The sequence below is a fragment of the Lemur catta genome, chromosome 16 (genome assembly GCF_020740605.2).
Source record: "Lemur catta isolate mLemCat1 chromosome 16, mLemCat1.pri, whole genome shotgun sequence".
NCBI classification, from domain to species: Eukaryota; Metazoa; Chordata; class Mammalia; order Primates; family Lemuridae; genus Lemur; species Lemur catta.
This window is the reverse complement of record NC_059143.1, coordinates 45,180,283-45,195,462: the sequence shown is the minus strand read 5'-3', so window position 1 is coordinate 45,195,462 and position 15,180 is coordinate 45,180,283. Positions and strand designations below refer to the sequence as shown.

Here is a 15,180-nt window from a genome sequence, read left to right as displayed (position 1 = left end):
CTCACTTGAAATATATTGTGAATTTTGCTTCTTATTGCCTTTTAAAAAAACATTAGCAATTAAATACATGTATTCACTAATTAATAAAAATGTTCACAATAAAAATACATCATATCCATTCCTGGTAATATACGTATATTCTACTATAGGTCAAAGCAAATCAGAGTTTAAACATTTTTCTTTGAATTATCTCTGAAATGTATTAGTTTTATAGCAACAATCCCTTTTTAGTAAAAACAGGTAATTTATATAGATTATATTTCTAAAATACTAGTACATTTTCACGAATATATGCTCTCATTTTTTTTGCTTAAAGACATAGTGTTTCAAAGAGAAAATAAAACACATAGCCAAAACCAAACAAAAACAAATATGCAAAAACATTTTATTTATAATAGATCAACATTTTTTGACATGAAAGGTAGCCACTTTCAATTTCTCAGGAATGCCTAGAATCCAACAGTTTTCAGAAAGACTAGTCAACAATTATTTCACTGTAGGTAAATGAAATAATTTCAGAATGAACTTTTTAAATGGCTTTGCCTATGGCAAATTATTTTATAAGCTTGAATGTGTGGTAAGCTAGCTTTCCCAGGAAGTCAATGTGATCCAACTATGTTTCAAGTGTATTAAACCAGTTTATACAACAAATATGAGAATCACCTATGTGTATCAACTGTGCTCAAATGAGAATTCTCTTTATCAAAATATTCATTTTTCAAAAAGGCCTCACATTAACCCCTCAAAACCAATCACCCCCTTTCTATGCCCAGCACTCTTTTCTACTTCAAGTTGCATGACTGTATAGACAACTGTCAAATTCCAGTGGAACTGTACACTGACTTAAGACTCTATGTATAATAATATACATATCAAACACAAGAATAGTCACCGACTTTAAGGGATAAGATGGTAATTAACCAATAATAATTTAGCGAGTGTCATTTTTATTTTCGAGGGAAAAAAGCAGCCCCCAAATGTCCTTAACTTTTCAGTACTTCTCTGTGACACACAGAATGAAAAAAATCTCTAAAATTAAAACCATTAGAGAATATCTTAAATAAAATGTTTTATATAGTAAGTGTTAAATTTTAGATTTAAACTATATCTTCTTCTGTATTTCAATTTGGGAAAAATTTCACAATTATTAGGTCTTCTCAGTTACATTTATTTTTGAGCATTTAAATCTACTACACACCAGTTTATAAATTTCACCTTGGTTACCACTCCCCATGCTTATGTGCTGTCTTTCTTTAGGTAAGTCCATCATACGCATGCAAGTGCTGGGGAGGTTTAAATAGCACTTAAAGGATTTCATGAGAGCTCTGAAATGTTGAAAGTTTCATCATTAGCTATTTACTGTAGGATTTGTAACAAATTCATCACAGCATCCTAAAGAAATACTGTGTGAATGGAATGTACACAATTCCTACAGAATACACAAACTGAAGTCCTAAAGGCACAGAGTAATGCTGGTGGCTCTTTCTAGTCAGTTAAGAAACAATAAAAAGTCTGCATTATTCTTTCATAATTTAAATACTTAAGTAATCTCCACTTTTATTACTTTATAACAATGACTTCAAATTTACAATATTTTAAGTACCATTGTAATAGCTTAGTGTATAATACAGATATTTGCTAATATCTCATCCAAAAATTAAAAAAAACTTCTTCACTATATATATATATAATATATAAAAAATTATTCTGAAACACAAGAACATAGACGAGGGACTTGGTACAGACTATCAACTCAATTTTCTATTACCACAGTTGTTAACTCCAAAATCAACAGATATACAGCAATAATCAAAAGCAGTGCAAATATCTTTGGAGGTTAGGATAAAATTATAATGCAACAACATAAAACTGAGGAAATAAAAAAGGCAAGTACTTCAAGTACAAGGAACCAGTCTGCTTGAGGTCCATCTTAGTGTTTACTGGGGGCTTCCTTCCTGCTTCTACTTTTTTCTCTGAAACACATTGGCCAACATGGCACCTGACGTTGTCAACTGGCCCATTTTGTTCAAAAACTTGGTCTTTGTATCTTCACTCACTAAGCTTGCAGCAATTGACATTGAGCTAGGAAAGAAATTTTCAAATTCATGTAAGGCAATTAAAAAAATGAAAATATCATTTTTTCATTTCTTTAGTAGCATATCATTAAGAAATACATTCAGAATTAGCATCACAAAATGAAAACTAATTATTTGTGGAAGGCACTTTTATGCACCATACTTGATTAGGAGCTTTCATGTTCACCATTTACATTAAAAGAAGCAATATGTGTAGTGGTTACGAGCAAGTCTGGCACTGGACACAATCTTGGCTCTGTTTACCAGTTGGGTGACCTAAGGCAAGTTATTTAATCTTTAAAATGAAGAAATTCTAATACCTATCTCACAGGGCTAGTAGGATTATAGATTACAAAGTACTTAGCATAGTGCTAGGCACCTAATATCATGCTATAATTGCTAGCATAGTTATTATTTATCAATATCACTTCATTTAATTCTTACAGCAATCCTGGAAGATAGATATTATCACTATTTTCACAAATGAGTAAATTAAATCACCGTGAAGTTTTGTACTGTACTGATAATAATTCTGTGATATAATATATTTCTTTTGGGCAGGGGGAACATGTCCTGAATTGCCAGTTGCATTAATTTCGATCAACAGTTTCAAATCCATTTCTTCTTTCTTTTTTACTAACCTGCTGTGTAGGAAGTAAACAATCTAAATGATGACTAAAGATTGCTAATTTAACACACTACTGAACAGAATACTGATCAAGCACAATTTTTCAGTGACCCAACAACTGTCCTGTAATAGACTCAGGAACCCAGCTTATTGCCTTGTGGCTTTGGCCAAGATGGTTCAGTTTCCTCAACTGTAAAACACAGCTTGCAATTTCTATTGTAAAATATCCTGAGGATTAAATAAGATGTTTTTGAACATGTCAAGGACATTGTGTAGAAAGCTGCAGGTGCTCCACAGATGTCTGTTGAACCTACAGCCTGAAGCGTGTGCTGTCACCAAGGACATCTGGGTCTGTGTAGTTTTAAGGGTGTGTACTGTGAATTACTCAGTTATAAAACCCAGCCACAACTCCCACCTTGAAAACCTTCTCACTGCTCTTCTGCCAGTATACCAATGGTTTCTCTCGTCATGTCTGACTGCTCCCCTCCTGCTGCTTTTACTCTTCCCACAGAATAATCCTCCATACAGTTCAGTATTTGGCTGTTGATTCTTCAGTTACGAAACTTAACTCTTAAAGCTTCAAATACCACTTACATTAGGATGACTCCAAAATATTTACTGAATCACATCCCTTAACTATCTCCCTTTCTTGTCTTTACTCTCCAAAGAAGGAATTTTTAAAAAGTTGGTTTATAATGTTATCATACCATATTGCAAGGAAGCGTCATGTCTAAAGGACTCAGGTGTTGATTTGAAAAGGCTAGAATTGGCCTTGGGATAGCTAGAGCATCAACAGGATAATAAATCCAATGTATCGAATTACATAAAATATGTTTAAATATATGAGTTTAGAATGATACTTTTAAAAAACCACCTGATTGGTCACCAGAGAATGAATTACTTCATTATTTTGAAAACTGGTAAATAAAGAAAAAGAACATTTATCTTGCCTTTACTATATAAACCATACCACTGGGTAACAGTAGTATATAGGGGTTAAGTTTTTCTTTTCTAAAGTATTATAGATCATAAATGGCACAGGAATGATAGAATTAGGATATTATATTTTATAACCTAATGAATTAGTGGAGCTAGGAATTAATCATTAACAACTTGTTAACATCACCAAAAAAGGAATGAGGCAGACATTATCTGCCTTATAATAGAAACATACTTCCTTTGATGAAGCAATCTTGCCAAAAGAAACAAAGAAATATGCCCTGAATTTGATTAACGTCTCTAGATCTAGACCCAACTAACAAATTTATAGTAGATACACAAGAACATGTTAAACAACACAAGGGAAATGCAATCAGCAAAATTCAGACTGTGGGAAACTCTACAGGAGAAGTGATCTAGTTTCTTCAATAATTAAATTATATGGAGAAAAAAGTGATAAGAGGGGAACCTTTTATCTGTGCATTGAAAGAGTCTTAACATATCAACCAATTGCTATGTATAGAACTCATTTGGATCCTGCCTCAAAGAAACAAACTATAAGGAAAAAATAAACAACAAATCATTGATGACATTTATCAACAATTAGACATTTGAACAAAGGCCAGACAGTTGATGATATTAAGGAGTTATTGTTATCTTGATGTGATAATGATACTGTATTTATATTTCTAAAAATAACACTTATTCTTTTAAAGATAGCTATAGAGTATGGAAGAAAAAAGTAGGTAAGGGAATGGATATAATAAAATTGTGTGAATTGACCATTTTTGCAGCTAAGTGACAGATACATGGGAATTCATTATATTTTCTGTTTATTTTTATGTTTATTTGAAATTCTCTATAAAAATATCAGTAATGATACAGATGATTTGAATGCTTCTATTTGTTTTAACCTTCCATGGATGCAATGGTAGGTATATATGGAGTAGAGCTCCTTCTATCCGAAGAGGCTAAAGAAAGGATTTTGATACATCAAAGAGGCAAAAGGCTCTGTGTGTGCTGGGCACGGGAGTAGGGAGGAGTGTGTGTGTGTGTGTGTGTGTGTGTGTCCTCAGACTGAAAGCATGAAACACTTATTCCTGGCAGTCAGCCTTCAAGAAAATACTTTTGAGCTTTTTATGTCTAACAGAGTCCATTTAAGATTAATCACTCAAGGTTATTTCAGTAAGAATTAGAGTACACACACTCACTCCATTTGTAAATTGCTCCCTCTCCTGAATGCCCAACTTTACTCTTTCACATCTATGTTCATATTTTAATTTTACCAAATTTTTGTATTATAATTAGTGTTGTTGGAAGCATGTGACTAGAACATCTCCAAGTCTACAATCCTTCATGCAGTGAATTGTTCACATTTGTAGATATTGTTTTGACCAGTGAGTCCCCAATCCAGCCTAGAATCTTGTTGGAAGCCTTTAAACAGACAGATCCCCAGGCTGACACAGAATGTTGAGGAGGGCTCAGAACATGGGGTAGAGACATCTGAATTTTAAATTCCCCAGATAATTCTGATGAGAGAATTCATGAACCAGCATTTAAGAACTGCTGACTTAATTTTCTTATTGTTGACATAAGTGACTACAAAATAACACAAAATGAAACATTAAATAGCAAATTTAGATAGAGAAATTAAGGTTAACATGAAGCCTTAAAAAACTAATTAATGTCTTACCCTTGAGGCTCTTGGACAGTCTTGTTTTCTACTTTTTGTTCACATTCTTTTATCATGGAATTTAAAATAACCTGAATAAAAAAAATTATTTTAGTGAATTACAGGGTGCAGAGTGAGCAAGGGAGAGAGGGTAGAAAATAAAATCTAAAGATGTTCTGAAGAAGGGAGCTGTATCCTCTAGTGCCTATTGTAGATAACGGTTAAGACTTTGGGCATTATTCTGAGAGAATAGAACTTTTATCACATGTATCCTGGAACTTCAGATTAACCCTTTTTTGAATCTTTTCTGTTTTCTTGTTCTCTCATCTCACAGGTTATAGATTTTGTTTGCTTGGCTATTTTTTTGCTTTATTGTTTTTGGGGAGAGTGTTTTATACTTTTTCTTCTATTCCCTGCATTATCTGTTTCCTCTAGTATTCTCCTTTCTTGTATGTTTTCATCTCTGTCTGCAGTATTCATGGCTTTTCTCAAATGGTTGGTAATCTTACGATGCCCACTAAAGACTAGGGCACTAAAATGTTGATTAGAATCTCTTCATGCATGAGTAGGCTTCACTTTAATGTGTGAATCTGGCACAATCCTTACTATTGATCTTTTCTCCCTGTGGGTATAATCTTGGTTGCCAGCATTCAAAAGGTAGGGAGGTATCTCATCATTAACTATGCTTTCACTTAATTTCCCTCTTTTCAGTTGCCAGCATTCAAAAGGTAGGGAGGTATCTCATCATTAACTATGCTTTCACTTAATTTCCCTCTTTTCAGTATAGCACCTCACTCCTGATCTCAGCTATGCCTGATATCCCAAGTCTAGAAAGTAAAAATCTAGCTTTCCATTATGGTTGGAAAGGGAATCTAATCTGAGAATCTGATCCCTTTAAAGTCTTTAGACTATTCAACCTATTTTCAGTCGCACCCTACCCTGATGGAGGTAGAGTGATCTGTGGTGAAATAGGCTTGCTTCTTATTGCAGATTTAGATTTAGCATTTATCTTGGATGTAAAAATCCTTAACAAAACACTAGCAAACTGAGCCCAGCTACAGATGAAAGGAATTACATGCTATAATCAAGTAGGATTTCTCCCAGGAATACAAGGTTGGTTTAATACCCCCAAATGAATTAATGGAATACACTATATCAACAGAAGAAAAAACTTGATTTTCTTCAAGAAATCACAACTTTAATGATCATTTCAATTGGTGCAGAAAAAATATGTGACAACATCTAACATTCCTTCATGATAAAAAAACATTCAACAAACTAAGAATAGAAAGGAACTTCCTTGACCTGCTAATGGGCATCTATGAGATACACAAAGCAAAACAGGAAAAAAAAAAAAAAAAAAGGAGAAATAGACAATCCCCAATCGTAACATTTAACACATCTTCTAATAGTTAGTAGAACAGATAACAAAAAATTGATACAACAATAGGAGAACTGAACCATAAAATTAACTACCATTATCCTATTGAAATATATAAAAAATGAACTTAACAGACAGAATTCACATTCTTTTCAAATGCCATCTTGATCAGATGCTGGGCCACTAAGATAACTTCAACAAATATCAAAGGACTGAAATCACAGTATGGTCTCTGATCATAGTAGAATTAAGTTAGAAATCAGTAACAAAAATATCACTAGAAAATTTCCAACTGCCCCCAAATTAAACAAACCCCATGGATCAATAAAGAAAGAATGGACATGAGAATCTAATTGGAACAACATAGCAAATGCATGGGATGTAGCTAAAGCAGTACATAAAACCTTAAATACATATATCAGAAAAGAAGAAAAGTTACAAATAGAAAAAAAACTAAAGGAAATGAAGATGAAAATAGAAATCAATAAAATAAAAAACAAACAATAGAGAAAATCAACATAGCCAAAAGTTCAATATTTGAAAAGATTAATGAAATTATTTTTATTGATACATATTATTTATACATATTTACGGGGTACATGTTGTATTTTCTTACATGTATAGAATGTGTAATGACCAAGTCAGGATATTTGGGTATTTATCATTTCTGCATGTTGGGAACATTTCAAGTCTAGCTATTTTGAAATATACAGCACATTGTTGTTAATTATGGTCACCTACTCTGCTATCAAACATTAGAACTTATTCCTTCTATTTAACTGTATGTTTGTAACCATTAACCAACCTCTCTTCATCCCCCCAACCACCATGCCCTTCTCAATCTCTGGTGTCTATCATTGTACTCTCTGCCTCCATGAGATCAACTTTTTTAGTTGCCACATACGACTGAGAAGATGTGATATTTGTCTTTCTGTGCCTGGCTTATTTCAGTTAACATAATGACCTCCAGTTCTACCCATGTTGCTGCAAATTACATTTTTTTTTTTTTTTTTTTGAGACAGAGTCTCGCTTTGTTGCCCAGGCTAGAGTGAGTGCCATGGCATCAGCCTAGCTCACAGCAACCTCAAACTCCTGGGCTTCAGCGATCCTCCTGCCTCAGCCTCCCAGGTAGCTGGGACTACAGGCATGCGCCACCATGCCCGGCTAATTTTTGCTATATATATTTTAGTTGGCCAGATAATTTCTTTCTATTTTTTTAGTAGAGATGGGGTCTCGCTCTTGCTCAGGTTGGTCTCGAACTCCTGACCTTGAGCGATCCACCTGCCTCGGCCTCCCAGAGTGCTAGGATTACAGGCGTGAGCCACCACGCCCAGCCTGCAAATTACATTTCATTGTCTCTTATTGGCTGAATAGTATTCCACTGTGTATATATACCACATTTTCTTTATCTACTCATCTATTGATAAACAGTTTAATTCCCTATCTTTGCTATTGTGAATAGCACTGCAATTACTATGGGAGTGCAGGTATCCCTTTGATATACTGATTTCTATTCCTTTGGAATCAATGCCCAGTAGTGGGATTGCTGGATTGTATGGTTCTACTTTTAGTTTTTTGAGAAATCTCCATATTGTTTTCCACAGTGGCTGTACTAACTTACATTCCCACCAACAGTGTATAAGAAGGGTTCCGTTTTCCCTGCATCCTCACCAGTATCTGTGACATTAATAAAGGAGGTTACCCTTGATAATGTGGGTAGGCCTCACCCAATCAGTTGAAGGCCTTATGAACAAAAAGTAAGATTTCCTACAGAAAGAATTTACTTTAAATCCTGTCTAAGTTTTTAGACTGCCAGCCTGTCCTCTATATTTTGGAGTCAAGACAGCAACATCAGTTGCTGCCTGAGTTTCCAGCCTTCTGGTTTCTCTGACACATTTAGGACTTGCCAGCCCCCACAATCGCATGAGCCAGTTCCTTAAAATAAATCTCTTCATATATCCTATTGGTTTTGTTTCTCTGGAGAACCCTGACTTATACAAACACATATGTGATATACCCTTGGAATGTATATTCTACACTTTATATTATGAAATAGTATTCTCTTGAGAGGAATGAGAATATGCAAAAGCATGAAAGCAAAAGAAGATGGTATGTAGTGAAGATGATGAATTGATCTGGCACAGCTGGGGCAGAGTGAGTGAGTGCAGGCAGAAAGGAAGAGGGAGAAAGAGAGAGAGGAAGAGAGATATGAGGCTATCAAGATGAACACATGCCAGATGATAAAAGGCCTTATATGCAAGAAATCTTTAAAGGGATTTAAATAGAAGAATAACATGAACAGATTTATACTGTAGAAAAAGTACTCTGGCTGTAGTGAGAATCAAATAAAAGAGAGGTAAGATTGGAGAAAAATTAGGATATTCTACGATGGTCTTAATGAGATATGATTAAGTATTAAACTATCAGAGTGGCACAAATATAAAGGAAGGGAACAGAATAGAAAGACATTAAGAAATTAAAGAACTAATTGGACATATTCTAAGTTGACTATCAGGCATTAGACTTGCAGAGAAATCAGTTTGTCATTATCCAAAATGAGGGAAAGAGAGTAAAAGGTTGGTTATTTTGGCTAGGGGGACTGGCCATGCTGATTTTGATATGATGCCTATGGGACATAAAGGATGAATGTACATGAGGCAGTGAGCAATAAAGTTCTGTGGCTACAGTGTGGGTCAGACCAGAAGATGCAGATTTGTGAGATAGTAACATACAATAAGTTAAACAATGTGTAAATGAGCTTCTTCACAGAGTAATGCTAATGAATTAAAAAGTAAAAATTTAAAGGTGAAGTAAAAAGGAGATTGGGAAGAAGCAGAAAACAATAGGATTCGAAGTGGGGTTCCAAGAGCCACAGGAGTTTTGAAACAGAAAATGCTGCAGAAAGACCTAGAATCCTGTCATTGTGGCAGTTTGGTCATGAGTGACTTTAGGGATAGCAGTTTCATTGGAATAGTGTGAGGTAGTGAATATGATGTGCCAAGAGACAGTGTGAAAGCTGAGAGAGTGTGGACTTTTGAGAAGAAAAAGATCTGGAGAGCAATGAAGGAGAGTTTTTGTTTCAATTAAGAGAGGAGAGTCAAACATCGTAAAATGAAAAACAGGTTAAAGATACAGAATAGAAAATAAATGATAAACAGGGTTTGGAGGAAACAGGAGAAAAAGAGAGTAAGAATTATGAGGAAATAAAGATAGAAAATAGAAACTTTGTCTTCTAAGAAAGTTGATGGTCAGAGAGAACATTGTAAAGTTAAAAAAATTTCATGTATATTATCTTATTAAATTCTCATTATATCAAGTGAAGGAGAGTATATTATCCTTGCTTTAGAGAATTAAACAAAGCCTCAAGATGTTGAAGGAGTTGCTCAAGATATCACAATTAGTAGATAAATTCATAAAATGACATTGAGCTAGATTTTAAAAAATTAAGCACAATATATCACAATCAAGCCTCACATAAAGAAGAATGAAAGTCTGAACAGGCAGTATTAAAACATAAACATGGTACTGATAATCACAGTGGCTCACCTCATGCTCTGGAGAGAGATGTTCCATGTCAATCCGTAAACATCTGAGACCAGGTAAAAAGTGATTAACCATTAAATCCTCTGAAATGACTTAAGACAAGGCAGTTAAGGAAATTAAAAACAAAACAAAACTGGTGTGTCTAACAAAATATAGGTTACTAACACATTAAAAAAAGAAGTCCTCTTAAATGATGCCCATGGCATGCTGACCACTCAGAGTAAAGAGGCTCCCCTCAAGTATGACTCTGCATTGGCAGAATAGGTTATTTATAAACAGTCAGTTGTGTTTACTCACACAAAGCTGTTTATGTCAGTGGTATCAATCACTGCAACATTCTATAATTTGATCATGTTCTGTAAATGTATGAAATAATACTAAAAAAATTTTATTTATTTATTTGTTATTTGTTTACTTATTTATTTATTTTGAGACAAGGTCTCCCTCTGTCACCCAGACTAGAGTGCAATGGCATCATCATAGCTCACATCCAACTCCTGGGCTCAAGCGATCCTCCTGCCTCAGCCTCCTGAGTAGCTGGGACTACAGGCGTGCACAACCATGCTCAGCTAATTTTTTCTATTTTTCCATTTTTCTTAGAGATGGGGTCTTGCTCTTGCTTAGGCTGGTCTTAAATTCCTGGCCTCAAGCAATCCTCCCACTTTGGCTTCCCAGAGTGCTAGGATTACAGGTATGAGCCATCGTGCTTGGCCAGTACCAGAAAATTAAATCATGTAATCTAATCAGATGTTTAAATGTTGCATGTTAAATCAGATGTTGCATTTGAGTTATCTTGAAGTATAAAAAGTAAAAAAATTAATGTTTCCACAACTAAGTTGAAAGTTTTAGAAAAAACTGATAAAAGCAAGCAAACTGCCTAAAACATTGCTGTTCAATTATTATGTATAAAATAACTGTAAAAGATTTAGAAAAGTATAAAAGTCTAGAAAAATTCTATACTCAGTATCAGAAATGTTTCTAGATCCTCTTTAAAGAAACTTAAACCGAGTATCATAGATAATTGCAGTGTGGATGTGGGTTTATCTGAGAAACAAAAGAAATGTCTCAGTCCTACATCAAAAGATTGGTAAAAAACAATATATTTACATATTTTAAGTTATCTAAGATATATACCTTTTTCCTGGTTCTTGCTTTATCCATCCTGTTAAAGTGACCTACTATTAGTCCTGATTGAATTAGGTAAGAGAGCTTTTGCTATGATAAGAATGTTTACTGTTAAGTTTTGTACTACCTATAGTTCCTGGTGATCTTTGCATTTGAGTTATCTTGACATTCAAAGGTATCAGGAAAGCAGAAGCATTTCTCAAGAAAACAATTCATCTTGGTTATTCACATCAATTCTGGCATATTCTGACCTTATCCTAGTTGCTAGCCTTTTAAAAACAGCTCTTATTTAATATTATACCACATTAAAGTGAAAAATGCCAGTAAATGAGCTCCCTTACAAAGATAATTTAATCAGTGTTTTTGGAAAAAAAAAAAAAAAAAAAGAATTTCATTAAGGAAAAAAAATCAGTATGAAAATACATTTATAGGCCAGGCGTGGTGGCTCACGCCTGTAATCCTAGCACTCTGGGAGGCCGAGGTGGGTGGATCGTTTGAGCTCAGGGGTTCGAGACCAGCCTGAGCAAGAGCGAGACCCCGTCTCTACTAAAAATAGAAAGAAATTATATGGACAGCTAAAAATATATATCGAAAAAATTAGCCAGGCATGGTGGTGCATGCCTGTAGTCCCAGCTACTCCAGAGGATGAGGGCGGAAGATCGCTTGAGCCCAGGAGTTTGAGGTTGCTGTGAGCTAGGCTGACGCCACGGCAATCTAGCCCGGGCAACAGAGTGAGACTCTGTCTTAAACAAAAAAAAAAAAAAAAAAAAGAAAGAAAATACATTTATAAATAAAAATTGTTCATAAACAAAGCTCCTATAAGTGATTTATAAATTCAATAGGTACTAAAAATATAGATACCATTTGTTTGAACCAAATCTCTTATAGACATCAGAGGGCTGCATTCTAATGATTATGTAGTCTTGTTTTCTAGATATGGGGAAGGTACTGCCAAGATATAATTGTGAGTGACCTTTGGACTAGTAGTTAACAGTCTGATTTAGAGAAATAGGGGCACAGATTGAGAAGCTGAAGATGGCCATATATGGAGAGAAGCAGGAAGTCACTCTCCTCGGTTTCTACTCACTGTTGGACCTACCTTTTTCCTTTAGGATTGGAAACTTTGAGGTATTTAGTTCTATCAGATATTAATATTAGGAGTCACCTCTACCTCATTGGTGAATGATGGTCAAAAGGCCTTTGACAATTAACAATGGCAGGACATTCATAGTCTAATAAGGAAGATCATTGCATTTTTAGATAGCTCAATTAAAAAGTTTTTCTTATAAACAACATTGGCCTTTCTGTAACCTCTGCTTGTTAGTAAGTCTGTATCTTAGCTACATAATGTGCCTGTCCTTCTACCTAACAACCTTTAAAATAATTATCAGATTAAATTTTCATCTCCAAGCCATCTTTTCTTCAGGTTAAACATTTCTAAATGCCTTCAAACTTTTCTGAAATACAACTTCTTGATTTACTATGTCAAATGTTATACACTATAGTTTCTCTAATGTCCCTATTAAAACAGGATGCCAGTGCTGAAAAGATGTTCTGATCAGCTCAGAGTGTAATGGAATAGCAGAAAGATTTGGACAATGTAATTTTATTAGTGGCCAGATCACCCTGTTGACTCAAGTACAAGTTCTGACTCATGTAGAAATAACATTTTTAGTACCTGAACAGGGACTATTGTTAAGATGGTTCTTCCCCTTACAGTACTGGTATATAAAGACTTTGTACTGTATTTATTCTAGTAATATTCTGTGCATATCTAAACACACAATAATATTCCTTCTATATAGATTTCTATGCTCTTTGGAAACCACTGGCTTTCCCATTTAGAAAATTTGGTTTTATAGAGCTAAAAATTTTGAACTTTTGACTTTCCCATTTTCCTTGAGGCATATTCCTTCAGAAACTCTTCTGCTATATAAGATTATACAAAACATTTTGCTTAGATTTTAAACATCTCCTTTCACAAAGTCTAATAAATGTACCAGTGTTCTCTTTCTTTGAGATACAAACTCTGACATGCCATTATTACTTTCTTGCAAGGGTTCTGTCACTTCTCCATTACTCAAGAATTCTTCCTTGCTGCTTCAGAATATCAGTTCCTCTTTTTGCTTCCTCTGTCTTCTCTAAGTTGAAAATGCCAACAAAATAAATCAAGAATAAGTTCTGCTTTTAGTGGAATTAAACTCATAGAAGACATATGGAGAGTTGCGGTACAAAATTATTAAAATATGGTGTCTCTGCCCACTTTATAACCTATATTATAAAAACATGATTATATCATCCATATGATTAAGTCACTTGTATTATAGATTACTGAAAGGAAATTCTCAACTTATGTGTCCATTTAAGTTTTAATATTTTCAAAAGGATATGTAACTCTTTAACAGATAGCTTTAGTGTTCTACTTTGTCTATTTGATTTATTCTGAACAAAAGTTGTCTCCATTGGTACATTCCAATCAAGAATCCAATGTGAATGAGTGTGAGTGATATTTTAGAACATATTTATCTCATTAAAATTCTCTGATCATATTGTCTAGCATGTACTTTTGAATATTCAGCCTTATGCTCTTTTTTCAATCTCTTATTTCCCCTTTCTTGAACTCTTCTGCCTTTTAATAAGAGAGCCTAGAAGTTGAAGTTCACTTTGCCTATCTTTATCTTTACTTCCTTCTTTGTTTTATTTTACCAGGCATAGGATAGTAAACAGAACATTTAACAGGATAGCTAAAGTTCTTTGTTCCAGTCACAGTTTTGCTTTTCACTATAAAAATCAGAAGAAGCCACAGTGTCTGTAAGCCTTAGTTTAATCATTTACGACATAGTAATTGACATGGGCCTACGTGATCTCTAAGTTTTCTCTCAGTTCTATAATCACTGGAGATGATTAGCTAAGTTGGCCCAGTAATTTTCCAATGCGTGATATCTCTTTAAGAGATACTCATAGTAGTTAGTCCAAAACATTCACTGAACAACCTAAATGCTAGGGCACATAGAAGTCTCAGCTGTAATTCATTCTGCCTTTCATTTCTTGCTCAACTATATAGGTGATTAACATAAATAAAATTTCAGGTTATGAAACTCATCAATGTTTTCAAAACTATATAAGCACGGAGGATTTAAAATTATATTTTCGCATTATGAGATGGCTATAATAAGGAGTGGGGCAAACCAAATTTTCAATTTTCTACAATCTTTATCTAAGGTGAAGAAAAAAAGTTCCACTCCATCTTTAACAACTAAGGTTCATTGTAAGATTGGTTATATAAATGTAGATACACTTTAATGAAGCAAGGATACAACAACAGGAAAGTGCACTGTAGGCTTCAAAAAGATGGGTAGCAATATCCAGTCTTTTAGAATCCACAATTTGTAAGTTGTTCACCAAAGCTAATTTATGCAAATGTGGTATAACAACTGAAAAAAGAAAAAAAAGGTTACATTTTTATCCAAAACATGTATACAAAACCCTGATACACTTTTTAAATCACTTATCATTTTAACTTATACAATTTCATTTTAATTGTGGATGATTTCAAAAGATTACCCCACATCCTATGCTTGTTTTTTCTTACTAGGGAAGAAAGTATGTTTTTCAAAATAAAAAGTGATTTGGGAGAAACAGATTATAGCACTGTTGCTATTACCTAATTATGAGGATGTACACAGGTCATATGGCCTCACTGTAATTCAGTTTCCCAATTGAAAAATGAAGGCAAATAAACAAATATAAACAACCTATTGCTTATGTTATTTATAAAAATAAAATATTACCATTAAATATAGTACACTTTTCTTTT

The 15,180-nt window shown here is 34.0% G+C and overlaps 1 protein-coding gene across 4 annotated transcripts in view; it reads right to left on the bottom strand.

Annotated features, from left to right (window-relative positions):
* Positions 1 to 371: 371 nt before the first annotated feature.
* The window catches only part of RELCH (RAB11 binding and LisH domain, coiled-coil and HEAT repeat containing), a 103,051-nt gene continuing 88,242 nt past the window's right edge, over positions 372 to 15,180 (bottom strand). For 3 of the 4 annotated variants that reach the window (XM_045528065.1, XM_045528064.1, XM_045528066.1), the window contains 4 exons: positions 14,681 to 14,797; positions 10,242 to 10,330; positions 5,336 to 5,406; positions 372 to 2,082 (listed from right to left, as the gene is read on the bottom strand). In XM_045528065.1, the coding sequence (XP_045384021.1) occupies positions 1,962 to 2,082; positions 5,336 to 5,406; positions 10,242 to 10,330; positions 14,681 to 14,797 (398 nt within the window). In that variant the 3' untranslated portion in view covers positions 372 to 1,961. Of the gene's footprint in view, positions 2,083 to 5,335; positions 5,407 to 10,241; positions 10,331 to 14,680; positions 14,798 to 15,180 lie in introns of those variants that run through there. The other variant, XM_045528067.1, reaches the window with a different exon arrangement.